The following is a 27,189-nucleotide window of genomic DNA, read 5'->3' on the forward strand; positions in this document are numbered from 1 at the left end:
GCTCAATAACATGCAAGTAGTACTCAATTTTATGTACTGCCTTTCAGCAATTCACATTTTTTTCTACGTTACTCTGTGCTGCTGCTCTCCTTTTCTCATTTTTTTTAACAATATATACAAGAACAAGTGAATACTGATGCTCTTCTTTCCCCCTCCCCCAGTATGGGAATACATCCTCTTTGATCATCAGAGGGAAAAATACATCAATTTTTTCACTGAGTGCATTTATGAAATGGCACTGGCTACCTACTTGACCTGTCTTGAGAAGACAAGAAAGTCGTCACTGCACAAACAACTGAAAAAGGGATGGATATAGAAAAGAAGCCCATCATTGAAAAGATCCTTTTTTTTTTTTTTTTACCTGCTCTTCGGGGATTGGATCTCTGTCTTCTATGTATATGGTAGGCTGCATTAAAGGTACTGTAGTACACTGTAGGTTGTCACAGAAAGCTTCAAGCTTGCCTTTAGGGGAAAGGAAAGAAAGCAATGAAGAAAAAAAAAAGGAAAAATTTTGAGCGTTGAGTAATATTTTTGACTTGCTCAGGCAGGGTCCAGGCCTTTTCACTAGACAGGATTGGCACATATGAAAAAATAGTCAGAAGGTTGATTAGAATACATTGAAATACTATGTTAAAATAGCTAAGACACTTAAGTGTTCTCTGATATAAGCTGGGTTCAATAAACTCACCTTGAACTATACTATTTCAACTAACAGATGTCAATTTTTTTAATAGGCTTTGAAAGACTGCAGAAGACAGACAAAAATCTGTAAAAACAGAAAATAGATTTGTTGCCCAAGTTTAAATGCAGAAGTAAAATACGAGATGGCAAATTATAGGCAAATCAGCTTCAAATAATTGGAAAATACTGGGAAAAAAAAATAAGCAAAACTTATAGAAAGCTACTAGGAAGGCAGCAAGGCGGTAAACGACAGCCAGTGTGGGTTTATTGAGAACAGAAGATGTCAAGACATTCCATTATCCTTAAAATAGAAAGAAGTCAAAGACATCCTGCATTTTGTTTCCAGTATGGCTTTTGACACAGTGTCAATACATACTTTTAAACAAAATACCTAGGCTAGAAGATTTGATACTAGGTGTTGTTTATCTCCTGGATAAATAACATAGTTACCATTTTCAGACAGGAACAATACACTTAGTGAGGATTTGCCCCAAGTCCAATACTCTTCAACATTTCCAATGGGTTAAAAACAAAAACAAAAAAACACCACACACCAGAAGTGTTTAATCTAATTAAATCTGCTGCCATAAGGATGACCTGCAAGGATATTGATGGGTAGAATAAAAAAATAATACTGGAAAATTAGAGACACCCCAGGAAGAACTGGATTTCAGATACAGAGTCCAGTGACAGTGGCTGTGACATTTTGTGTCTTTGAATAGTCAAATGCACAAATATATGAATGACTGGGTAGCAGCACTGAGAAAAAGATCTGAGGAAGCTAGTCAATTATACCCTGCTGCAAGCAAAAAGCCAGACTACATAATAGTACATATAAACAGCAGCACGGATTGTTAGACACAGGAAATCACTTTTCTGCTCTCCTTGGCACTGATCAGGCTGTGGATGGAATATTGTGCCCAGGCTGAGACTCCCCCATTCAATAATCTTGTAGACCAGCTAAAGGGTGGCTGGAGAAAAACAGCTGAAATGATCAGAGGGCTACATAAAGTATAACCGTCATAGATTTGAAGGAGACAGGGTTATGCAGAGAAGACAGAAATGTTATCAGTTGTCTTCAAATATGTAAGAGAGGGCTATAAAGAAGAAATGGATTTCCATTGTGGGTGGATCAAAAGCACTGGTTTTTTTAATTGCAGCAAGAGAGATTTATATTCAATACAAGAAAAAAACTTCTGCTGGTAAGGAGACTTAAGTGCTGGAATAGATGCCTGGAAATACTGTAAAATGTCTCTAAAGAGAAGTTTTTAAGAGCAGGCAAACATTTACTCACACATGGCACAAGTACTAATTTATCCCTGAGAAGAGAAATGGGCTAGGTAGCCTTGCCAAACCCCACCCACTCTTATTCTCAATTCCTTATCTATATATTGCATACTTCGGGATGGTATTCTGAAAGTAGGCAGTCACATTAACAATGACTCTACTGGTGCTCAGTTACCTGCTTTTGCAAACAAGGAAAATATTTAATTCCCTAGTTGCTTTGGTTGAGCTGCAGATTTGACACTCCACATGTATCTAAATGCAGTGATCATTTAAAAGAAAGGGGAAGCACATAGTGAAATCTGAAGTGGAAAACTGACCTGAGCTAATTATTTTACAAATATCAAGATGACTTGTCCATTACATAGCTGTGCCTTGGAATAAAAACATTTTAATAATAACAATAATAGCAACAATAAAAATATGCTTCTGAAGGTATGAAGACAAATTTTAAAGAGTACTATGAAAATTACCAGCAATAAACTTGCCTTCTTAAATCAGAAGAATAAAACAGCTGCTCTAATATGTACAGGCTGCTGTATTTGTCGTCTGTATGGGAGGATAACATTTCTAAGGATATGTTTCAAGATCATGAATTCACAGTGTTTAACTAAAGATGCTGCTTTAGTTCCTCTCCAATGGATCAAAGGACTGCAAAAACCAGGAGCTTGCAACAGAGTACTATGGTACAAAAAATCTAAAAAAGTTATATACATTTGCAAATGTAGAGACAGTTCTTTCTTTCTAAAAGGAAAAAAGGATGGAATTTAAACTGTTTGAGGGCCATTATTTCAAAAACTGTTAAAACAACAGTAACTAGCCATAAAAGGTGTTCTGTAAAAGTAACAGCAGATCATTGTATGCTTGAATCATTGAGGCCTCAAGTGATAAATCAGTTTTGTGCATGAAGAAAAGAGGTGAATGGATACACAGAAGCTGGCTGAAAGTCTAGAATCAACTAATGTTTAAAACAAGTAGAGATTGATGTGTTTCCATAAGTCTATCATTGCCCCATGCTTTCAAGTAGAGATGAATTCCCCTAAAGTTGCTAAAACACCACTTCCTCTCAGGCTCTGTTCTGAACGTGGCAGGATCAGTGACTAACAGGACTGGTGGTAGAAATACTGAAGAGTCCTGTAAACAAAGTAGTCAAACGACATTCGTTACTATAGTGGTTACTATACCATAGGCTACAATACATGCCAGTTTCACCATTCATGAAAGGCTGCTGGGAGTGTCTGAATGTTCAATCAGTTAGACCTAAATGTCTTTGACAGAGTTTAACAAAAAGAATTATTTAATATATCTGTAAGAAACCTGCTTTAACATAGAATGATCTAGAGCAAGAAGTATGAGATTCTGGACTGAGATCCATATGTTTACACAGAAAACAAAAATATGCAAAACTGTTCTGAAAATAAGCGACAGGCAGCTACCTAGGATGCCACAACTAGGACAGATAACAGTTCAAAGCAGTGGATGGAAACTTTCAATGCATAATTCAGCAAAAGCATTTTGATGCTGGAAAGAGCAGCGAGTTCCCCATTTACTCCTCCCCACGGAGCAACATGGGCCCTTGGCTGCTGCAGCTGGTGGGCTGTGTGCTGTCTACTCCTTACCCATGCTGAGAGCAGCACGAACCAAGAAGGGAAAGCAAAGCTACATTTTTGCTCAGTACATAATTGTGGTAAGATCCAAACCCAAGGAAATAGTAAATTTAAATACTGCATACCCTTTTCAGTTTCAGATGAAGAAGCAAAAAGGATTGACTTTGGTTTAATACTAAGCACAATTATAAGTTACTGGTAAAAATATTCGCTATTTATAGCTTTTAAGTTATGCAATATTTCCTCTCAAAACTGAATCTAAACCATCAAGAACAGCTCCTTCTTCATCACTGTTCAAAACTGATGTTGAAAATGGCATTTCTACTGCTCTGCTATGGTTAGTTGAACTAAACACCATTAAATTTATTACACCAAAAGCATTGGGCATCCACTTGACACAAAGCTGTACTATGATAGGGTTCTTGCTACTGCTCTTGTAAAAATAATTCATTTGATTTTACATAACACTATGTAAAAACAAAAGATGTGCTTAGCTGTTACATTATTTCAGCAGGGAGGTATCTTCTTTCAAAGTGCTTTCAGGAAGCATTGAAAAAAGCCTCAGACATAATTTAATGAAGTAATTCACATAATCATGACCGACGACCAGCTGTTAAGATGTGCAGAAAGAGATCAGAAGAATTATATCTGATTTCATGCACAGCTTGAAAAGTTCAACTCACAGAAGCCGAACTGCACAGAAATACAATAGAAAAGTCAAATGTAGCCACATAAAAACAATTTTCTCCAACCAACCTAATTCAAAAGTAGTTCATGTGGAGTAACTCAGTAAACCTGTTGCAAAATAGAGATTCAAACCCCACACATTTCCAGGAAAGTCACTGGAAAAAACAGAAAGTGAAAGATTTCTTTTTTTAATTTAATTTCTCACACAATCCCTTTTCTCTAAGTCATAGACTAAGTCATTTTTTATAAGACTTTAGAAGGACGCAAGTCACAAGAACAGTCCCTGCTGTGCAAAGTCATAAACAAGGTAAAAACATAACTAAAAAAACTAAAAATACTATGGCATGTAGTCTAGAAAGAACATTTAAGAAAAGGGGAGAAAAACAGATCAGGGGAACTCCTGGTTGTAGAGGGCATCAACAAAACACAACAGGCTAATACACGCAAATGTATCAAACTACATCCAATATCTTCACTGATTGTTTTACAGAGCTGCGAGAGGAAATCACAAGACTGGACAATTAGGCAAAGTACACACAAATTTTGTTACACCATGTCTGGACCTGCATGGAACCCTGGTCTGTGTAGGCAGTAGACTCGCCAGTGCTCCCAGTTCTGATGAAGAAGGTCAGCTTGGACATCTTTTGGCCCACAGCAATATTCATCCACCTACTGGATACACCACCTATATATAATTAAGAGCTTAGCTCACTACAGTTTTGGATTTCTGTAGGTAACTTGCTGATATATCCCAAATCATAATTTTCCTAATGTGTTCTCAATCACCAGCATTATTCAGATGCTGAGATGTACCTTTCTAGGCCAATAAAGACACTCCTGGAAAAAAAAAAGATTAGAAATTATATGTTCAACTCTATGTCAGGAGAGCCTAAGTTCACTTCAATTACTTAAGCTAGATGTGATTCACAAGGATAACAGCATGGGCAGTACAGGGCACTAAGATGAGGGACATAAGGCAAAACTTTGGGATGTGCTGCTCACATGACTTCTAAGCACACAGATTAGCTCCCTCTCTCTGAGAGAGAAGGTAAACAGGTATTATATGCTCAATACATACTCTACAATTCAAAATGTTTCAGGAAACGTCAATGTCAATAAAGTTTCATGAAAAGGTAATTGTAATTTCAATTACCTTATTTTAATGTGATAAATACAAGAAAATCTCAAGGATGATTAATCAAAATCCTACCCATTCAACGTGTCATTCACCATTCATAGGCAAAAAGCTACTATTAGTCTACACTTAGAAATGTACAATCTGAACCTACATGTCTAACAGACAGCATGTTTATATTTTTTGCTGAAACAAAAGCTTCAAGGTCATCACAATGAAAAAGCCTGACACACATACAGCTTTTCAAACTGTATGGTTTTAAAACCTCTCTAGCTAAAATTCAGATACACAGTCTGAATGCAGTTTTTGATGCATTTGACCATTCCATCTCTAAAGTGTATTGCGTTAGTTGCCAAATTAAACTCTCATATTTACCTTTTTTATTTGGATTTTTTCCACTCATTTTTTCCACCTGAGAAATGGCTTCTTCCCAGCAGCTGTTGCTTGCCTGCATATGAGGCTGAATAAACTTTAGTTTTTGTTCCAGAACCTGATGGGCTTCCGTTGTCAATTCAGGCGTCTCCTTAGTGCTAACAAGTTTTTCAAGTTCATCCTCAAGAATTATTACCCTAAGTAATAAAATGAGCAAAAAAAAATAATAATAAATATTTGACTTTACCATTCTTCAAGCATGTAATCTAATTAATGTTATTTTATTCAGATTCTCAAGATCTAGTTTAGCCAACTCCTCAAAGATGCCCCACTGTTTTAAAAATAATATCCGTTTCTCCACATCAAGATACACTGTTCACCTACACTCATTACAGTAATTCTTGGAAGTAAGATTAAAAGTGTAGAACAGTTTCAACTATTTCACCAAGGCAGTGATGAAACCTTAAAAATATTTACTAGATAGTTACTATGAGCTGAACTTATATAGCATTTGGTATGTTACAAAATCAATTAAAGATCTTTATTCTTTTTTTTTTTTCAAGGAAGTGACAAAAGCAAAGAGATATTAATGCACTGATCGCCTTTGATTTTGTCACCAGGTATCTAAAGAATAACCAGGAAACAATAGCAGATTCCACATTGAACCAAGGCTCTTTGACCAAACTCTATGTTAAGATATGCCTAGTAGGTGACATAGCTGAAAGTTCAGACACAGCAATAGGCAGAGCATGAGGTTGTAAGTGGTGAAATACTCTTTCAAGCACTGTTGAGAGAATTCTACTGTCAAATAACATCTTTTAAAGTGGAGCTAGTGCCTTGGAAACCGACATCTTCAGTAGAATCAGTTATGAACAGAACAGGCATGAATTACTTGCAATGACTATAGGTATCTGCATTTTTTCTTTCTAATCTGGGATATAAACTGACAACTCAGAGAACTTGAGTTAGAAGCCTTCTTCGCACAGGCATGTTCTCCTAATTCATGTGTAAACTTACTCATTCAGCAGTGCCTTCAGATGAAGCTGCAAGCTGCGTACTGCTGTTTGAAGACTGTTCAACTCCCTTGACCTCTGCTTTGTTCTGGCTGGCCGCTCGAAACCTGACTGATGCTGAGTTTCAAAGTACCGATAAAACTCATAGCTTCGCTTTAGCTCCTCCAAGCAGGCAGCATGTGTATGAGGTAGGCCTTGAGTCACATCAGACAAGATATGATGAGGCAGCCGTTCAGGGGAGATCAAGGGCTTGGGGGACGCATTGGCTGGCGAGAGGAGCAGTACCAGCCTCCTGAAGAATTCTGAACTCTGCCCTACCCAGAGCTGAAACAGAACCTGTAAAACAGGGTGAGGTTAGCTCTGTGCGCCTGGAATACAGCCAGCTTCCAAAATACATGTACAGATATAGAATGCAAAAACATTCCTCGGCCCACTGCAGCAGCTCTGAAAAACTGAGAAAATCCGCTTCATGTTTTTGAAGGGTATCCCAGACCATGTGAGTTCAGATCTTGTGAACCTTAGGTGACTGTTAATTCTTTCATGAAGTCCATTACATGCAATTATCTTCAAAAGGTTGTCAGAGACCTACAATTTCATATTCTCACCAGGTAGTCTCATTATTTTCTATAATCTCCAAATACCCTACAGCTTACAAATAGCAGCCAAAATTCCAGTGGTAGCAAAGACATTTTTTCCTTTATAACACCAAGCTATCAGTTTTATGATCTACTTACTAACTACTGCCTTGGCCCACACCCAACCTTGAAACATGAGTCTAATTGCACTGTACTTCAACAAAAAACATTCTACTTCTGGAGAAAGCTGAGCTGCTAACTCACTTATTTTTGCAGCCAAAGTGAGAAATGTCACCAATGCCATTAAGGGAGGGAAAGACCCCACGCTATGTGAAGAGATGATTCAATTCACAATATTATATATGGTACAAAAGAGGTCAGGCAATTTGGGAACAAGCAAACCCACAACTTTGGTTTCTCAGAAACTTCCACTTCAAATGCAATGAAAAGATCTGTTTTCTTTGTTTATGGAAGACCATCGTCTTCATAGACCATGACAGAACAGTAGTATCTTATACCTCTAAAATAAAAGGATAGGTTATAACACTTTACTCTGCAATATCAGTCCTTATTGACAAGGACCAACTTCATCTAAATACAAGGTGTAGTCTGAAACCTATTCCCAAGCATTCCAGACTAAGGAAGACAAATTACTCACCATGCCTTTTTCTCTGCTACAGAATAGGACTAACAAATTACTTGTTCAGATATATATATATTTTTAAATCTACAGGACTTGCAATGAGATACGTACAACTTTGCACTCTTACTACTATTGACGAGTAATATTTCTTTTTCAGTGCAGAACAATCAAGAGCAAAACACTCAAAACAATAACACACAAAAAATAAATGCCTTCAGATCAATGCGGTCAGATATACCCAAAGATGTATCAAAAACACCTGGATGTGAAATGACATAATATTCCAGAAGGAAAAAAAATATCAATTAAGAAAAGATGTTTATGAGAAGAAATAACAGAGTTTGAGATGAACTGAATGAAGAGCACACATGCAAGAATGATTTGGCTAGGTGTTAAAAAACAACAGCAACAAAAAAACCCACCACAAGCCAAGTGAGGTTAGGAAAGTAGGGGGTGGAGGAAGCAAGCAAATTGGCAGGAATTACCTAAGTGTCTCTGAAGGTGTGGTACCTCGGATAAAGAGTCAAGAGCTCAGGTTATAATGAACACAAAAGACAACTAAACCCTTCCTCCAGACAGAAGGTAAAAGCAGTGGAAAGGTAGCACACAAAAGTAGTGAACTTCAGGAAATGAAAACAACAACTCAAAATCCACCTGAAAAAAGGTACAAAGGATGAGAGAAAAGGCAATTCCAGATGTATTTCAGGTTGAAAATAGTTTGTTCTAGCCATAAATTTTGATGATTTTTATCTGTATTCAGACTTCACACAAAACATCCAACTGGCTCTTCACAGCTGGGATCAGTATTTTCATGCCAAAAAATTTTACTCTTTAAACTGGTTTAGTTCAAGGACAAGGTAGCCAAAACACATAGGCTACATTGGTCATATGGCCTAGGCATGGGCTTGAATGAAAATAAAAATATTCATCGAATCTTATACATGTCTGTATTTTACCTGCATTTTGAAATAACGGAAAGTGCTCTCAAAGGAAAAAAAAAAAAAAAGAAAAAAAAAAGAGGACTACACGTAGATCCAGGGCTCGCAATACAAATATGCCCCAAGGTTATCTAACTATTTTGTTACTACAGTACAAATCTGCTTAGATTTATGTTAATTTAGCTTGACTCAACTACACCACACCCAGCCTACACCACTGTCATCAGTTAAGGCAAATTCAGATTTTCTAGTTGTGAGTTTAACTCTACCCAGAAAGTATTCCATCCAGTTTAATTAAAACAGATTTCAGTGAAATCACTGCAAATTGCAAGTAAACAAAGTCTTAGTTTACAAGCTTGGGCAACTCTAATTGACTTCTCGAGCTTAAAGAGAACTGGGTAAGTTGGCTTGTGTGACTGTAATTAGAAGTTCAGCTCATTAAAAGGCAAGAAAAAATCCCCAAAACATACATCTGATGTAGCACATAGCTTACAACCAATTAGACAAAACCTCAAAGCTTTGCAACTACTATTGCTGGTGCCATTTACGGTCAGAAGAAAAGAAATCAAGGCCTAGAAATTACGTGAATAAAATGCAACATGAGCCAACCTCATAAAAACAAAGAAGTCACATAATAATGGAATTTTCCATTAAAAAAAAAGAGTAAAATGGAACCACCTAGGCACAGAACCACTAGAGCATAGAAGGTTTGCATTCAAATTAGATCTAATTGCGAACATTTACTCAAGCACATTAAAAATACTTAACATCTCAAAACAAAATAGATTAAAAAGGCCATTAAATGATTGTCATTCTGCTCAGTTAAACATCTTTTCAAAGATCAAAGAACTTCACTGGATCATGGCAGCAGGGGGTCCAGGCTTATGATTTATCCTTCTCTGTGTAGCCAAATGCATCTATTCCCTTTAACAATTACAACTAATTTACATCTTTGGATGTCTCTCTTTTTATTAAAGTCAAGCAATTGATTAAAAAGATTTAAGTACAAACCTGAAAAATATTTTATTTGTCTGGAATCGTGAAATCAAAGAACAAAAGCTCAGGTTTAAGAAGGAGGTTGATCAAGCTGATTATAAAACACTGACTTGAATTTGTATGATTGACAGAACAAAATCCTCGTGTTGTATTGTGCAACTTCTCTTCAAATACATGCAAAAAGAAATCATGTAATGCCAATACATGTAGAAACACATGATACGAGACAAATTTTACCTCCTTCCTCAGTTGACTGTGCTACTACAGGCTAGTATACACAAGCCAAATGGCCTCATGACAACTGAAAAAAAATTTCATGCTGAGCCATTGCGGATGTGCCTGTTCTTCTAGGAGAGATTGATTACCTTGAGCGCAGGCAAGCTGAAGCCATCTGTGAGATTGTGTGCCTCCTCTTCAGACACCTGCTCTTCACTCAGTCCCAGACCCAGCTCCTTGAAAGGGACTACACAGATGTAGCTGGTCACGTTGTCGCTCTCAGAGTTCAGAGGGTAGGTTTAGCCAGAGTTAAGGTGGGTAGCAAAGCAACTTTTGCATTAAAAACAAAAAGGCAAAAAAACAGCTAACGTGGTTTCTTATTTCTGGTAATTTAAATGAAAGAACACCTAATCCCTGTTTAGTTGAACCCAAATTGAACTTCTAATTGAACTTCTTCCAAACTTTGTTCATTGCACAGGTTTTAAAGGCTAAGAGAAGGATGAGATAAGACCTTGACTAAACATCCAATAATACAATAATATTAATAATATAACACACTAAATACAACTACTTAAAAAGAAACAAATGAAAACATATTGATGAAAATCCCTGCATTCCTTTCAAGTTAGATTGCTTTAGCTTCAATTAGTAAATTCCCAACAATTAGATCATGTCAATCTCATAACAGAAATCATTATAACAGAGGAGAGAGGAAGACAACATTTGTGCAATTTGGAGTTTCAAAGGCAGTCTATGTTATAGACCAAACGTGGGACAACTGCAGGAATTCCCTGCAAGTGCTGCGTGTGGAAGGACTGCTTGGAGACCTTTGCAATAACTGCTCTTTGATATTTCAGATATTACCATGAAGAAGAGCAGCTCCCAATTGTCATGCTGTTAACTTCTCAGACACAGCAACCTGTACAGTAAGGTTTCCTACAGCCAAAGCTCAATTATCTTTAACATATTTTGTGAGGATACGTGTGCTAATATTCCCATCACTTTGCTCTGTGTGTCAGCAGTGACTTTGACACTTTATTGAGTAATTAGCTAAGAAAGTAGATGGAGTATGGCTTTGATCGCCATGCTTCGTTACCTCGTTTACAAAGTAGCTTAGTTAATTTAGGCCCCAATCTTGATAATTCTTAATGATACATACAATGCTGTTCGCCTGAGAAATCTCAGTAAATATGCATTTAATAGAACTATTCACACATAAAAAAATGAGTAAAAAACATGAGAAAAAGTCAATTCTTTCAATAGCACTTTTCTGCTGATGCTAGAATCATAAGACCCATGTGGTAATTTTTTTTTATTTAAAAAAATGTACCTTTCCAACCCTTAAACTGTGGTAAAATGCTTAAAAAATAGGAAACAAGCACAATATAACTCTAATGCCAGAGGAACAGATAAAAATAATCCATAGACTAGCCAGCATTTCTTTTAGAATAGTGCTAATTTTAAGCAAACCTTATGCTGGGGAAAGAGGAGATGGGACAGTTCAAGACTTCTGTAAATTGAGAATAAATATCCAGTCAAAAAACAGTAAAATTTGCTTAAAAAAAGAATTTATCACTCATTGTCATAAGCACACCTTTGTTCCAAAGGGAAAAAAAAGAAAAAGAAATTGCAAAGCATTCATGAAAATACTTTTAATTTAAACTATTTTATTTTTCTTTATGTTTCGATTTACAAACTGAATACTCTCATCTCTTGGGTCACATAAAGCCCACTAGAAGTACTTGTCTCTTGTCCAACTAATATGATTTCTGGGGAAGCTAGAAGTTCCACCCGCTTTCACTCCCAAATTTTTCACATGCTAAACTCTCGTAGGATTGAACTTGCAATAGTGATTTGCTGAAGAAAATATTTATCACTTGAGTAGAAGAACAGTGCATAAAAGTTTTTTTGTGTCTCAGGAAACAGCAATACTACGTTTCCGGGCTCTGAACAAACAAATAAATTTCTCCCTAATTCCTCCCAAAAGTCCAGGAAGAAAGAAGCCTGTTGAGTGTCCTCCAGAAGCATGAATGCAGGTGAAAACCTGCAATGCAATTGCAGGTTGAAGCAATGCAAATGACTCAGGAACATAACATACTGTTGTCACCAGCTGCTGTTGTCACACGGTGTCAGCTGGGTCAGCTATTCTAAATTAACCTGACTGTGTGCCCAGCAGGTGGAGCACAGGGGATGAGGATGTTAACTCCACCAGAGATTGCAAAACCAGGTCCAAACCCTTCAGGACCAATTATCTTAGAGATTGATAATATTCTGCAATAATCTTTTTTTCCCGCAACAAGGCATTTCCAAAGCATGAGCATCTTAAAAAGCAGTTTGGACACACGTTGATTTCTAAATCATGCTAAAAATTGCAAGAAACCTCTCAAATGGGTGGTTTGACCAAATGAGCCACTTATCCGTAGTACATCTCAACAAGGGATTCCCACCGAACTCCCATGTCTTCTGCCTTGTCCTCTTACTTCCAATCATTTTTGTTAAGAATAGATGTGTATTTCCTTATTGCGCTTTGATCTAACCCATAAGATGTCTCTCTTTTTATTCACATTGAGAGATTAGCTAAAAAGATGAAAGTAGAGTAAATAAGCTTACATAACTTAACTTACATAACTTAAATGTTTCTGTCTTTGAGGAAGTACTTTAATCATCTGTTCAACTTATGTTCCTTATTAGCTTGGAGTAAGAGAAGACAAAGCTACTTAATAATAAGCTGTCAAATCCAAAATCAAATATCTGTACAATGAATATGTAACCTCTGCCAGGAGGCTCATCTTACTTATAAAAAAGCAACAGTACTAATGTACTCACGTACACAACAATTTCATATTAGCACTTTGCTCTTCAAAAGCACATTCCCGTCTAAAGATCTAATGAGGGCCTCAAAGTATTCCTAAGAAACCCAAGCTGCTCTCTCATAAAATTCTCACCAGTTGGAAGGGATGAGCAAAGCATGTGATGAACTGGCTGGTCAACAAAAAAACAGTTAACTGAAAATTTCTCAAGTATCTTTGCTTAGACCTTCCAGAAGTGGATTTCCAAGTTAGGCTTTTACAATCCAAAGAGAGTACAACTATATATATTTAGCTTGTGTGAGGTTTTCTTGTGCAAACTCTCTTTCCCAAATGAAAAAGTGTTTTTCTAGCATTTCCTGAAGCAATAACTAAACTTTTTACAGAGGAGAAGGAACAAATTTTACTAGATTTACAAGGAGCACATTTACAAGTTTTCCCAAGGTCAGTGCATCTCAAATACACAGAACGGATTTTATATTCACTACACCATAATGAGACACCATTCAATTTAGAAATATTAGAATCACAGAATGTTCTGAGTTGGATGGGACTCACAAGGATCACCGAGTCCAACTCCTGGCTCCACACAGGTCCACCCAAAAACCAGAGAAGGCCTTACGCTTAGAACAAAATTAAAGTTGCTTGAGTTTATATGGTCAAACTCCCAGGTCCTATCTATCAAGTGAGTTGAATGGAAATGGAGTATCACACCATCTTTCACCAGCTGAGAATTAGACTGTTAACATCACCCAGTAACATAAGCTACACAATTTCCTCCATCCAGCTTGAGTATAATTAAATCAGTGCATAAACCATAGATTCTTATGGTGCAGAACCCACAAGGCTCTTAAGCATAAAAATATTAAATGACTGGCACACTGACTGAAGTATTACCTCCAAGTTATTACACAGTTCAATGGAGTGTAGTGCAGAGATTTGCTGCACTACTAGTGACTAGTTTGCATAACATCCTGTAAATACTCAACCCAAAATATCTGATTTCTAGCTTAAGCTTTCAACCATTGCATCCTACTATACCCTTATTTTCCAGATTAAAGGAGAAATACTCTTTTCTCCTCTATAACTTTTTCTTCTGTGACTTTGAGCAATGTACTCTTCCATGTACTCTTCCTGACATGAACAAGTCAGAGTAAGGATGGCATGAGAAAACACTGAATTGTTTCTGCAAGTTCACAGCCGTCACTTCCCATGAAATGTAAAGAATCCATCTCATTAAATACTACTGCTCCACTGAGTCTGACAGAAACACCTGGTATAAGCTAATCGTATATTTTTTCTATTTTACATATGAACACATTTTAATTAGGAAGATATTAATTTATTCCGTTCACTGAAATGAGCTAAAAAGTGGCATGCTGGTGACAAGCAAACACTACCAAACTTCTAGTACTACTGAGTGAGTAATGATAATGTAGCAGGTTTATGCAATTTGTATTACATATTTGTATTTACATAGTAAAGCTGTGAATTAAGATTTTTAATTCTCTGTAACAACTTCATCAGACAGATCTCCTTCTTACTCATTTGAGATATACCTTACCGTAAAAGCCTAATTTGACAGATATATTTAAATAGTAGGAATAATACTGATGGGTATAAAATCTACAATGAATGAATTAGCACAGATCAATGTATAGCTTATTATTTAAGGTGTATTTAATCATTTATTTTTACCTTTCACTCATTTATGTCTACAGTTAAGATCAATACTTAAGTCAGCAAGTTTTTAACTCAGCCCAACACTCACCAGCTCAGCCACTCAAGTATATACTCTTCCTTGTCTCTCTTGAAGTTATACATAAAGCGAGTGCCTAAGGTTTAAAGCAGCTTCTCTTTGGCTTCCAATAGCATTAGTCTTACTGATTCAAAGTATGAATTTGAGGCTTATTTCAGAAATAATCAAATACATTAAAGTGTATGTAACAACCTACTTCAGTTACAAGTATTTCTAGTAAGTTCTGAACATATAAGAATGCTTTAAATGAAAACTTTCCTTAAATTGTAGTATACCTTTTACTACATTAGTGAATTTAGCACCATTTTCTGTATTACTTTAACCATTTTATGTCATAATAGACATGTCTCTGTTCAAGAGCTATTGTCTTAAGGCAATGATTATCACCAGATGTACGATAATTCTCAGTCTCAATTTTCCAGGTTCATTATAAGAAAGACAAAGATGAAAGAAAATAGGGCATTCTGCACATTATCATCCTTTTGTATCCACTGAACCACACAGAGGACCTAGACTGTGACTGTGACCTTATTTTGATAACTAGACATCACACAAAAATGACCTCTGGAGTCAGAGATTCACCACTGTTGTTGAATGACAAGCATCATCCCCATGTGACGATTATCAACTGAATACTGTCAACCAAGGAAAGCAAACTGTAATATAGAAAATTATTTCCCATTGACACATGCTTCAAAGCTTGGCTCTTTTCTGACTTTTTTTTTTGAAACATCTTATTTCAGTGTCAGACTCTCATGAAAGAAAAGCAGACCACAATATTAGAAGGTTGGTACAGCAGAAGAAAACGTAATGGATCAAATCCTCAAATGACGTCAATGCATACAACACTGTGGAAGAAGATGAATGGTGAGCATTTACATCATGTGAAGATCCAGTTCTACTTTCATATCCATTCATTCTCGTATCTAAGTGCTGTGACCAATCAGCCAACAAATTTTCAGTGTTATCTCTCTTCTCCCATGACGAACTCTCACATTGCATGTACTGTTTATTTGCTTATGCTCTCAAGAAATTACTACTTTCCTTATTTTATAAAGAACAAAATGACCCTAAAGAATAATGTCATCTATTAAAATGGAACTAACCTTTGTTCCTTAGTATATTAGCTGGGAAGACTCAAGTTTTACTGTCTTTGAGGCTAGGAGGCATTTCACATATTGAATTTCTACTAAAAAATGTTTCAAGCAAAAAAAACAACCACAGTTTTTCACTTGCATAAATACAGAGATACATCTGCTCCACTACAGAGACACAAGCTAATATCCAGTAAAACACTTAAAAAAAAATAAATTAAGCAGTATTAAGATTAATCAGGAAAAAGGGGGTTTTATTATTTTTAAATATATAATATTGTTCCAAATAGTGAATATTTGGAATTTTTCTCTATTTTTTTTTCCTTAAATAAAGGTATTTTATTTTGTTGATTAATAGTGCTACTGGATTCATGTCTTTCATAGTGCTCAGAAGAAACAACTTTCAAATAGAAATTCATTAGTTCATATTCAGATACCCTAGAGGAGATTAAGTTGATAAAATCTTCTGATTTTGCACAAAGCAGAGCTTACTAAAAATAACCATAGAAGTCAGAATTGGGATCTCTTTTGGGTGGAAATTGCTTTCCTTTAATTTATCAACACTCCTTTCCTTCAGTTTATCACCTTAACCCTTTATTTAATCTCTCCAGTTCCTCCTTCCCCTTGCTGTAGGCCAAATTTGTACTAATGACATGATGATGGACAAGAGCATTAAGGTTGTCACAACTGGCAGGTGTGAATGCTTTTGACATGAAGGCATCTTTGGCCTCTCCAGCGTTAGCATACTATTTAATTGCACAAGGCAGTGGAATCTATTTGAAAGATGCTCCTTGCCATCAATGCCCATATAGTACATGGAGCATCTTCAGGCATTCACGATATGCAGGGAAAACTACAAATTAAGGCAACTGGAAACTACCTTAAAGCTGTTCTTAATTATTTTGTTGGGGAGGAGGAATCATTTACACACGTACCTCACATTTAAATTCCCTGCTTTCAGTTTACAAGCACTGCTGATTTGACCAAGTCTGCATCTCAACTCACACGCTGCCACTCTTTTTTCCACTGTGTTCTGCACGTATATTAAGTTTAGCAGTTAGAAAACTAGTGGACTGTCTAATTCACACCAATGTTCCTTGAACCTGCCACCTCCACAGTCAAAGCAACACACCTTTTCACAGCAACTACTAGACCTCCTTTCTTCGTGCTGGAGGATATTTGTGAAGGCCATGTCAACCGATCCCACTTTCAAATCCCTTCCTGTGTTTTTAGAAGTGATTCTTGATTAATGCCAAGTTAGGTACCAGTTGCCTCTACCAACGTTTGAACTGGTCATATATTTTTTTTCCTTTATATCGCCAGTACACCTTAATCCTCAGTGCTAAGAGTTAAGCCTTGAGCTGAGAATGAGGATGCCTACATGAGTTACTACTTCGCAAACAAATACTTATTTCCTTCAAAGTGAGTGCACGCTCTCATAGCTTCATGTGTGCCTGTGTCACATGCTATTATTCAGTATTAATCGAGTATGTTCCAGGAAGGCAAAACAAGTTATTTGTCATGACAGATTTTCAACAATTGCATTACCATCAGCTTTTTTTTTCCCCTACATGAAGTTTCTCAGATCAGAAACATATCTGTTTTCCTTTTTGCTACAATAGAGGGTGAAGGCATTGTTATTTCCTATGTAGTGCAATAAACATAGTAAAAAAATCTTGAAATGCTAAACGCCGTTAAAGTATACAATTCACTGAGTAAATGTAGATGATGCTTCACAATATCGAACCTGATCCAAGTGTTCTAGTTTGGTTCAGGGTAGAAACTCCTTGCTCTTAAACGTGCCCTTTGGCTAATATCGTAATGAGAGTTTTCGCCCAGCTTGTCTGAAACAGAAAATCAACTTATCGTTGAACATGGGGACAATGAGCGAATGGGCTTATCAATCAGAGGAAAGGTTATTTTTGTGCAAGGGAAAACGATGGCTAAAAGTAATTTAAGAACAAAATCCCAAAGGATTCTGAAGTACTTCAGTACTTTCACCAGAGGCATGGGCATCAATAGTTAGAACAATGTTTTCAGTACATAGGATTTTATCTCATATTGCACAGTGCAAAAAAGAAGAAAATTAAGACTGTTCCAAACCAAGCATAAACCCAAATTTACTATGCTACCTTTCCTTTATCTCATTTAGATATGTAATTAGATTGTATGTTTCTAGACATGCCAACTGTAAACATTGGCACAACCACAGGTAGGTAACATTAATGGAATAACTGAACTGTTTTTTTTGTTGTTGTTGTGTTGTTTTTTTACAAAAAGGATATTTTTTCAGCATGTATAGAGTAGCCAGTCTTGAAGCTCGAAAGTTGGCTCTGACAGATCGATAAACAGCTTTCCGGAGACCAATAAGATGTTGACTAGGATGTTGTCCAGCTTTATTAAATGGGCAAGCGGCACTGACCCTGTCAAGCAAACTTGAAAAGTAAAATGTGATACAACTGTACAGATGTCCTAAAGTATTTTTAAAGACAGTACATCAGTTTTTTTATTCCATTACTTAGATACTATTTCAAATTGCTCAGTAGCTATGACAGAAAAAAAAATAATTAAAAAAATCCATCATATCAATGACTTATTTAATCAAAATCTTAGATAAGCAGATAGGACTCCTCAATAGGCGGTCTGATTCTATTCTCATCCGAGCCATGGTAAAACTCCCGAGGACATTTGTCTTTTCCAAAGTGTTCAGAAAGAATATACTAAACGTAGGCAGGCCACAACATTATTTCTGATACAAAACTGTTACATGCCCAGTACAAGTTTTGGAAATTTTAACATGCAGATATTTAACATATACCTCTTTATACACAAATTTGCTCTTTAAACTATTTTTGCAGAAAAAGTGCGCTACTATTTTTTGGTTTTCCATGTAAAACACTATTTTCTTTCAAGCTGTCCCTGCAGAATTCTTCTCTAGGTCAACAGGAATATTATATAAGTGGGGAAATAGCTTTTACCAACTATGCAATGAATGACAGCAATGTTTTATGGAAGCTAACACAGGTAAACACATGAAATATATGCAATTAAATCAGCATATTTGAAAATACGCTTTGGTATTCATATATTCAGGTGAATATACAATTTAAAAGAAACTATGACACTTACTTATTTGACTATATTTTAAAATAGCTCTAGAATCGTAAGAAATTGCCTAATCTGGAAATAAACTGAATTGTGAACTGCGTAAACATTAAATACGTCCATGCAACACTAAACTGTAGATAAAGGAAAAAAATATTAGTTACTTCTGTTCATGTACAGTCTTGATGCCAAACCCATGACTGCAACACTGAAAATAGTGGACAGTTCACCCTTTCTACCTGCTGGCACCGTTTTTTACTAGAACCAGCTCAGGAATGGACGTAGTGTGGTCACCAAGAGTGAAGAATTGTTTGGGGACTGGAGCCTGCTTCTGCTCTCACCTTGCTCAGATTGCTCAGGCAACAAGGTGATTTCACATCTTCAGTCACATAAAAGGGAAAAGCATAGCGTGTACCTGGAAAGATGAGCGTGTTGCTGAACTGATAACTATTTTGTCTAGCCTATTTCCATCTTAACAAAGAGAGAGAGAAATAGAGAGGAAAAAATAGCTGTGGAAGACAACATTAGGCTGAATCTGCAGACCTGGGCTTGCTATAGCACAGTTTAGCTAAGTACAGCTAGCCAAAATCTGGATCAATATTATTTAACCGTCAGCTTCAGTATCTTTCCATTCACAACACAACTAATGCACAGTCCAGACTATGCTAAACTAGCAGTATATTCAAACAGCAGCATACGTATCATGGAATGGGTGCTGTGCTACCTGGTTGAAAAACCCGTTCTTTCAAAGATGTAAAATAACATATTCATTAACTTTTCAGGTGCAACCATTTCTACTGCCATAAGATTTTCCCTGAATAAGCATCAAGACTTTGACAAGGTTACTACTGGTGAACATAGCAAACTGAGTTCTTCTAAGATTTATTGTAGCAAAATTCAGGAGAAGAAGAAAGGGTAGCTAGTTTTTTTGGATCGTACATGCAGTATTTTGCCAAGCAAAGAACTTCATGGTGCTCTGTGCAGCAGCATCTCTTACATATATGGATGCAGGAAAGGACACTCTGGAGTTCGAACTTCTTCCAAACCAAAACAAACCCAAACCTCTATGACTCTGGCTTCTTCATACTGAACAATTATTCCAACGAGACTGCTGACACAGGCTGACTTCTCCCACTCCATCCACACGCAAAAATCTTTTGAAAACCTTGCCAGAGTTTTAAGTAAAGAGGCTGAGATCAAGAACCAGCTTAAAGACCAGTCTGTTTTTTGTTAATCTGTTATCTAAGATATGTAGTAAAAGAACAAGGAACCAGCAATTTTGACACTGACCACAAGTTCGTTTGCTTAAACTTAGGAAAAAAACACCAATGTTTTCTCGTCTGTAATTTGGACAAGCCCTAACAATAATTTCTTTTAAGAATCCATCTGCAAAGATAAGACTGCCTATTGCTTAACTATATGTTTCTTCAGAAAATAAAACAAAAAAATATAGCTAGGCAGACTGAAGATGTGCTTGTGCATTCCAAAGGGAGAATAAAACATTTTTCTACAAAGCATACTGAAAGCATCTCAAGCTCGAAAATTAATTCAAAACGCAAAGTCTACAGTTTCAATCTTGCATGCACCAACATGTACCTGAGAACAGAGCAGCTGGTCTAGCAGGAGCAAACAACTTCGTGGTGCATGCAGGGGAACTCTTTATTGGTTTTAGAAAAAAGTCAGCTGGATTTTAGTTGCTGGCATTTCCCACCTCCTTTAACCTTATGTCTAACTGACACAGGTACATTTCTAGCAATAGGTTGCTACTACAGAAAAGGATAGCTGGCAATGAGAACAGGCCTTCTGGGTTTGGGATTGTTGCACACACTGAACTAGTGCTAATGTCCTTTCACACAGCAAATAACCAAAAATAACCCAAATAGTTAAATTACCCAAAGAGCTGAATAACTAGGAAAACTTTCATAACTTAAGTGGACAGGAGGCAAATTCAAGAGTAAATTAAGACTCTAAACATCTTAACGATTGTATGCAAGAATGGAAAGGTGTAATTTTTTTTGAGGTGGGAAATGACCTCTGGATAGTCTTTGCTGATTGCTGGTTCTCATTACTTCAGACTGTTATTTGATGATTTTCATGTAATCTTGTTTTCTAAAATAAGAATGATTACTTGCAGATCAGTTTATTTACATGGATTTGATCATTTAAAGTACAAGAAACTCTTAAGCAAAGAGCCTCTCAAATAATCCCCCCAAATGGCTAATTAAATTGGTTCAAGGTACTTAATATATTTCATTGCCAGCACTGCAGGAGACTTTCAAAGCCATAGATGCCCAGTTCACATTTGTGACACTTAATTCTCCTTCAGGATGCATAGTTTTAACAATGGGTAGTTAGAATTCATACTTTTATGTTGGTGAACATAACTGTAATTATACTATTTTATGAAAATTAAAAGTTTTCAGTAATATGCTTTTCGGCAATTTCACTTGTTCTAGGAGACAGTGCAATGAGACTATTTTTAAACAACATATGGCTTGAATGGATCAGTTTATTAAAGTGAAATGTAAACTCACAGGGTAAATCCTCTGGAAATTACTTCAGTCTCTTGAATGAGTCGTAGAGCTTTTCTCACGAGATTAGTAAAAGCTCGACTATTTGCCACTGTTTCTTCCAGCTGGACACAGTATTTTCGCAGGGACATTTGCAGCTTGGCTGTCCTCCATGTGCCCCACACTCGAAAGATTGCATACACAAGCAGAACTAGTCCCCACGGTAGCCACGACGATTCCTTCCACCATGAAGGAAGCATAAGCAGTGCACTTACAAAGGCAAGCAACAGCGAGACATCCCTGCAAACAGAGAAAGTAATATCAGCCATAGATTCCTGAGGCCAAACAGATGGGAGGTACAATGTCGGTTTCTTAAGCAAGCTGTAAACACCAAAAAAGCCAGCTTTTTGGTGGTATGAGTAGAAGAATAATTTACCACTCTGAAAGGTCAGTTTCTCTTACACATATGACTTAAAAACAACCACACAACCAAAAAACTGACTACTCAGCATTATAAGCCAGGGTGGGTAGGAACAGGAATATCTGTATGTCCAGGTTCAAGAGTGCAGTAGGAAAGGGCACGTTTTTTTTGGTAACAAAACCCTCAAGCAACACCAGCTTTATTTCTTCCAGTTTCTGACTTATTTAACTTGGACACCAACAGACCACTAGTTTTTAACATGTTTTTATAAGATGGCTTGAATAATCATTTTAAAAGATTTGGCAGCTTCTGAAAATCCTTAAAAACCAGAGTCATTAGTATCTCATTTCAGTTATTTCTCAAGGATATTTTAAAATCCTCGTAAGTCTGTTATTTTCACCTAGAAAAATTCTACAAAAAAAAGTAAATCCTAGAATACACAGTGTTTCATATGTAGTATTATAGTCGCAGTTCTGTAAAATTATGACAGTCTTCAGAGAGATGGATGTAATATGGGCTTGAAAGTGCATAAGGGAACTTTAATTTCTCCAGAGCTTTTTAAAGAAAAAACATTGTTTTTCTTCCCCTTGAAAGCTATGTATTCTGTATATTTAGCGTTGGAAATATTCACTAGGAACGTTTTCCCATTTTTAAAATAAAGCATGACCCTTTGTTTCCAGTTTCTGGACAGTTCTGTAGTCATATTTCAGTAAGCTTTACAAGTGTTAACTCCCCAGGGCTGCTGAAAGGTTTCAGCAAAGGTCCAGGGTTAAAATATTACAGATACGTAACTAATTTTAAAAAGGGCGCACACAGTCTGTATCTTCGTTGGTAACTTTGGAAAAAACAATCCCCAAAATGAAAGACTGGGAGGGGTTTAAGAGATAATTTTATTGATTTTCAATTTCTGGTTAATCTAGATCATCAGGGACAGACTGAAGACGAAAAAGAAGACTCCACAACCCACCTAGGTAGTTCTTCCAACTCATAAATATCCTTAGAGTTCAAAAGGTTTCCCCCATATCCAGTCTGAATCATTGGCAAATTAATCAAATTATTTTTCCTCATATCCTTTCCTTTTCTGCACAGGATAAAAATTGATGGATCATCACTTTCTTAGCAACTACCTTCTGCCTATCATAAGGCTGCTCCATCCCACCTTAATTTTCTCCATTTTGGCCAAACAATCCCAGTTCCCTCAAATGTTTCCAAAAGGTTGCATTTTCTAACCTCATTATTCTTGTTGTTCTGCTTTGGACTTTTTCTAAATTACCTATGCTTTGCAAATTGTGGCATTCAAAAACAGATGCTGCAGTCTAACACAAGACTTGGGGAAACAGACAGAAAAGTAAAACACCCCGTATCCTGCATATAACAAGGACTCTGGAATGAGATTTGCCATTTTTTGAATAATTTGCTGACTGATTCAATTTATGCTCTGCAACAATGTGCAGATCTTTTTCTGAAGTAGTACTATCTACCCAACTATTCACCGCTTTGTACTAGTTAATTTGATTTTTCCTGCCCAAGTGAAGTACTACACACTTGTCTTTACTGACTTTTCTATTGACTTCAAGGTATTTCTGCAATTTCTCAAGCTACCTTTGAACTCCAATCTGCCAAAACACTTATAAATTTAATGTCATCTGTAAGCTGAGCAATATTCAAAAATTTTGTAAGTGTTCTTTATAATCTGAACAGTTAAAGAAACAATGAATAGTGTTAGGACCAGGATAATCCACTGGAGTAAGGTGACTTAAAAGTTCTTGTTTGACAGGGAACATCAATAATGACATAATACATCCTAATAATTCCATCTATTTTCCTAACATACGGTTGAAAACATACCACTGGCCTGTGTCGTGACAGATTGTTATCTACTGATTCCCACCCATTTCTGAGTGACTTTTTCAGACTATCCATCATTCTTGTTATTTTTCAAATACAGGTGCTAGGTGTTTAGACACTGCTGCAGCTAGCTCCTTCAGTATTCTAGGGTGAATTTCACCAGCCTCTTCTAACCTGAATGCGCTGTATTTAAATATTCTTTAGTCTGTTCTTCTAGTATTCTACAGTCATGAAAGTTAATTGCCCCCCATACAGTGCTTTATAAAGACCACAGTGAAAAACACACTTTCCAATTCAGTCTACACAATCACATCTCATTTCTCAAAATCATCAGTGTATAGCTTTAGAAATTGATGAATTCATCCATGTCAGTTTTTCCTCATGGCAAGTTTGCAAGTATCCATTTATGTTTATGTAGCTATCTCAGATTAAAACTCACTCTTTCAATAAAATGCCTGAGGCAAAAATATGCTTATCTATAAATGTGGGGACTACTGGACACAAAGACCTGAGGAAAAAAAAAAACACACAAAAAAATTACTATATTGCTACATTTTATGTAAAGAACATACAACATATTTTTTTCAGTTTAACAGTGAATATAGTTGTAGGTACTCTCTGTACAATACCAAATATTAGGAGTTGCTAGGGAGCGTAGTGTTGGAAGTCGTCCATTTTCCTGTTGCTTACACTGCCCTGCAGACAGGATACTTGGGTCAAGGAACTCAATCAGTTCCACATCCTCCTGCAGCAGAACTTCCTGTTGCAGGATGGTACGGAGTGTGTCAAATCGAAATCCGACATCCTTACCACAAACGGGCAGGAGAAAAACACAGGTATTAGTAAAGAACATGCAAACTCTTAAAATTAAGTTATTAGAACAAGGAAAATACCCGGACTCTCCACACTTCACTGACAGCTATCTCTTCCTGAAGATTGCCGAAATATTTCGGATATATCAGTAGTAGACTCCTCACTTTTATTAAACTTGTTAAAATTTAAAAATTCATTTACTACCTAACAATTCAGCCTTGCAGGGTGTATCACGCTGATTTTGTGATCTGACCTAGACAGTAACAATATTTGGTAAAATGCCACAAGTTATGCCAATACATTTGCAAAAGGACTGTAAAGGTATCATATCTATTAGAAGATTTCAATAAAACAGCAAACCTTCTTTTTTGTCATGACATAATTTAGATCATTAACAAAACAAACAAATTATAAAGAGAGAGTTTACAGCTCAGTCAATAAAAAGTCACCTGTGGACATTTAATAGGGTCAATGTGCTGGACTCAAGCCCCCAACCAAAGCAGTGAGTCTTCTCCTGCAGGATTCTGCGACCCAAGAGAGCTCAATCCAAACATGAAACAGCGTGGGCCTCTGAAGACTTCACACTTACTGAACTTCAGGGAGTTACTTAGTCATGGATCTGATACTACGATAAATGTCTGCTATTTTTCCCCTACCATAATAGCTCTTCAAGGCAATACGCAGATCTTGAAGACAAATATGTAAATCAGAGAAGACCCCCTGAAATTTTAATTTGCATATTGCACCAAACTATAATTACAGAACACTTCAAGTTGAGAGTGTTCTAACAAAACCCCAAAATGAGCACGTGCATCTTTGCATCTAGCTAGCCTGAAGGAGGGAGAGTATTTTTGTAAAACCCTCTAATAGAAGCTGTTAACAGAAGTTTGAAATTTCACAGTACAGAGATTATTTATGAAACTTTGCTCTAGCTAGTCAAATGTTTAATTCCATACGCTGATGTTACTCCAGATAACTTGCATTCTACATTTACTAAAAAACATTGTTTCAGGGCTGTGTTCAAGAGGAAACTCTGCCCTCCTCCAACACATCCTGTGTCATTTCGGTACCCTGCTGTAGCATGCAGCAGGAGAAACATGCTTTTCACATTCTTCAGTTGTGTCTCCCTCTCAAGAAATTAAAGCTAAAAAAAGCTTTGAAGATAATACCTTTGATTCACAGAGAAACAGAGAGAAAGAAAAAAGACAACCCAAGATCAGTAATGATAGGTTTCAGAGGAAATTTTGTCCTCTTGAAATAAGGGAGAAGCAATAGCAATTGGACTCACTAGAACTCTCTCAGAAATGGAAACCCCTAACTCACCATATTGCTCACTTCCCAGCTCCCCAAACTACATATAAAGACATCGTTCTTATACCATAGTAGAAAAAAATTAAACTTCTAACTTTCAGATTCTGGAACAGTCTAAAATGACATTTTCAAGCAAGACTAGGAACCTGAAACAGCTGGGTGCTAATTAAAGCAGATCTCGACCAACCCCAGGCTAGAAACTGAATTGTCTAGAACGTGGTGCTGCAGAGAACAGGTGTAAAGACAGAATAAAACTATTTTTACCTACCTGGGGTAGAACTATCACCCTTCAGTTCTACCCCACACATGCTGCCTTGGGTTCTAAAAGTTCCTTGTATGTTCTAGGAGTAGGACAATAAAACTTTGGGTGAGGCAGGTGGAGGTGGACACCCACTCTGCTTCTGAACTGCTGAAGTGTGGACATACAGGTAATGCAGAGCCTGATCATGCCTCTTCCTACTGCCAGGCTGCTACAAAGATGTCATCTGCTGTTAACGCATAACATCATTTTGAAGCATTATAATGGTGCTGCCTTAGCTTGCTTTGCTTTTCCCAAATGTAAAAGCACTGTGGAAAGTGCAGAGACATAATACATAACCCAGGATAGGTCCAGGGGTGGTAGAGCTGCACAAGCAGGTGCTATGCCTGAGCTAACAAGGTGAAAGAGGTGGTGAAGCAACAATTAGATGAAGCTCTAGAGCCTTCTGTCTTAAGCTGTGTCTGCAAGTCACTGGACCACCACTTGGGGACTTTCTCAGTGTCTCGCAGTGCCTTCCAGTGAATGGGGCAGATACAGCGTAGATTAACTTCTTTTACCTCTCAAGAATTTCCTTAATTTCTCATCATCTCTCATTCCATGTTTTGAATATCTTCAAGCTGGCTACTGATATTTTTTTTCTTTTTGGGCTGTGCCCAACTTGCCTGGCAACCTAACTCTGAAAAATAGAATCAGTATTACCAAAAGAGTTAAGTAAAACTCTCAGAACATACAACAAAAGAGACCAAAGATGGTGCTTGGAGGAGAAGGTACAAAGGAGGGAAAGACCTGTGGATTAAGAAAGAAAAATTAAAAAATAAAATAAAATTAAGTAATCACTTACCAGTCGGTGAAGTATGTCATCATCTTTCTTATATTGTGGAAAAGGAAACCAACTTCTGAAGAATTCAACTAGTTTTGACAGGATGCCTTGCTGAAGGGAACAGAAATTATTTCATTAAAAAAAAAAAGAAAAAAATAAATAACAGACAGACAATTCCTTTATTTGTGCATCTGCTTTCCTTGTTAACTCAAACACACGTACCTGTAAGGAAGTTTCGCTTATTCTATTTGGCCTAACTTCAGAGTATGCTAAGGGAACATCTGCTTCCGCTCAG

General features: G+C 36.7%; 1 protein-coding gene across 7 annotated transcripts in view; it reads right to left on the minus strand.

Moving 5' to 3' along the window:
* VEZT (vezatin, adherens junctions transmembrane protein) overlaps positions 1-27,189 on the minus strand; it is an 88,249-nt gene that overhangs the window by 33,690 nt on the left and 27,370 nt on the right. For 4 of the 7 annotated variants that reach the window (XM_066994914.1, XM_066994896.1, XM_048061048.2 and 1 more), the window contains exons 3-11: positions 26,916-27,005; positions 24,321-24,496; positions 24,131-24,199; positions 21,447-21,722; positions 18,093-18,242; positions 10,297-10,444; positions 6,784-7,115; positions 5,770-5,963; positions 362-462 (exon numbers count right to left, since the gene is read on the minus strand). In XM_066994914.1, the coding sequence (XP_066851015.1) occupies positions 362-462; positions 5,770-5,963; positions 6,784-7,115; positions 10,297-10,444; positions 18,093-18,242; positions 21,447-21,722; positions 24,131-24,199; positions 24,321-24,496; positions 26,916-27,005 (1,536 nt within the window). The remainder of the gene's footprint in view (positions 1-361; positions 463-5,769; positions 5,964-6,783; positions 7,116-10,296; positions 10,445-18,092; positions 18,243-21,446; positions 21,723-24,130; positions 24,200-24,320; positions 24,497-26,915; positions 27,006-27,189) is intronic. The other 3 variants (XM_066994900.1, XM_066994905.1, XM_066994902.1) reach the window with 3 other exon arrangements.

The sequence above is a fragment of the Anser cygnoides genome, chromosome 1 (genome assembly GCF_040182565.1).
Source record: "Anser cygnoides isolate HZ-2024a breed goose chromosome 1, Taihu_goose_T2T_genome, whole genome shotgun sequence".
NCBI classification, from domain to species: Eukaryota; Metazoa; Chordata; class Aves; order Anseriformes; family Anatidae; genus Anser; species Anser cygnoides.